Source organism: Cyprinodon variegatus, unplaced genomic scaffold, assembly GCF_000732505.1.
Source record: "Cyprinodon variegatus isolate N-32 unplaced genomic scaffold, C_variegatus-1.0 Scaffold317, whole genome shotgun sequence".
NCBI lineage: Eukaryota > Metazoa > Chordata > Actinopteri > Cyprinodontiformes > Cyprinodontidae > Cyprinodon > Cyprinodon variegatus.
This window is the reverse complement of record NW_015150770.1, coordinates 739,979-741,289: the sequence shown is the minus strand read 5'-3', so window position 1 is coordinate 741,289 and position 1,311 is coordinate 739,979. Positions and strand designations below refer to the sequence as shown.

The following is a 1,311-nucleotide window of genomic DNA, read 5'->3' as shown; positions in this document are numbered from 1 at the left end:
GCTTTATGTAGTTGTGATTTCCTTAATTTAGTTGTGCTTTGCTTTATGTAGTTGTGATTTCCTTAATGTAGTTGCGCTTTGCTTTATGTAGTTGCGATTTCCTTAATGTAGTTGCGCTTTGCTTTATGTAGTTGCGATTTCCCTAATGTAGTTGCGCTTTGCTTTATGTAGTTGTAATTTCCTTAATGTAGTTGCGCTTTGCTTTATGTAGTTGCGATTTCCTTAATGTAGTTGCGCTTTGCTTTATGTAGTTGCGATTTCCTTAATGTAGTTGCGCTTTTAGAATTGTAGTTGCAGTTTGCACTTCAGGGCCACCGTAGTTATGATTCAGTTCCAGGCTTTCCGATTCGGTTCCAGCTCTTCTGGTTCTCTCTTAGCGGTTCTGCTCCAACAGGTGCAGGTTCTCAAGGAAGCAGATTCTCTGAGCAGAACCGCTAACAGAAGTCTGAGAAAAATGATTGGAGCATCAGAGAATCAGTTAGACGTCCTAACCTGACCTCTGACCTCTTAGAACAGTGTGAATAGAGAGTGGAACCTGTCCTGCTGTCAGACTAACCAGAACCAGGTGGAACCGCTGCGTCGCTTTTCAGAGTAAATATTTAGCTTTAATTCACCTGCAGGACGATGTTAACGATGTCTGAAGCTGCTGAACTGATCCCACTGCTGAGAAAATATTTCATCCTCTAATTTTCATTCCTTTGTTTTGATAAACAGGAACAAAAACAGGCTCTGCTTCATATCCTTTGAGGTCAAAGGTTATTTCATCTCCTTATTGATTAATGGACACATTTAGAGGCTGCTTTACAAATATTTCACTTTTAATCTCATTCATATTTACATTCTCATCACATCATCTGTGTGAGAGAAACACAAATGTTTGTCATCGATCTTCCTCTTTTTTTTTTTATTTGTATCTAAACTCTGAATTATTTAATAATCTCCAGTTCTAACATGATAGTTCAGATTAAACTCTGATTAAATTAAACGGAATAACAGACAGGTGTGATATTAAAGCTGATTAGCGTTTGTTTGTCTCACCTGTCCGTCGGCGCTAAAGGCGAGGCAGGCGATGCCGTGTGTGTGTCCATCCCGCAGAAGGGAGACGGTTTGCACGGTGAAGGAGTCCCACACACACACATAGGGATCCTTCCCCACCTGACCCGTCGCCACCAGGGAGCGCTCTGGGTGCAGCGCCAGGCTGAGGGTAGAGGGGGAGATACAGGCGTGAATAATCATTTATTTACCGAGAAAATACACCAAGAGGTTAGATGACCAGATAAGGTTTGGTTAAATGTTCTATAAATGTTCCTC

General features: G+C 41.4%; 1 protein-coding gene across 1 annotated transcript in view; it reads right to left on the bottom strand.

The window, feature by feature from the left end:
- LOC107090938 (echinoderm microtubule-associated protein-like 6) overlaps positions 1 to 1,311 on the bottom strand; it is a 90,671-nt gene that overhangs the window by 67,901 nt on the left and 21,459 nt on the right. The window contains exon 2 of the mRNA XM_015384593.1: positions 1,039 to 1,198. Within this exon, the coding sequence (XP_015240079.1) occupies positions 1,039 to 1,198 (160 nt within the window). The remainder of the gene's footprint in view (positions 1 to 1,038; positions 1,199 to 1,311) is intronic.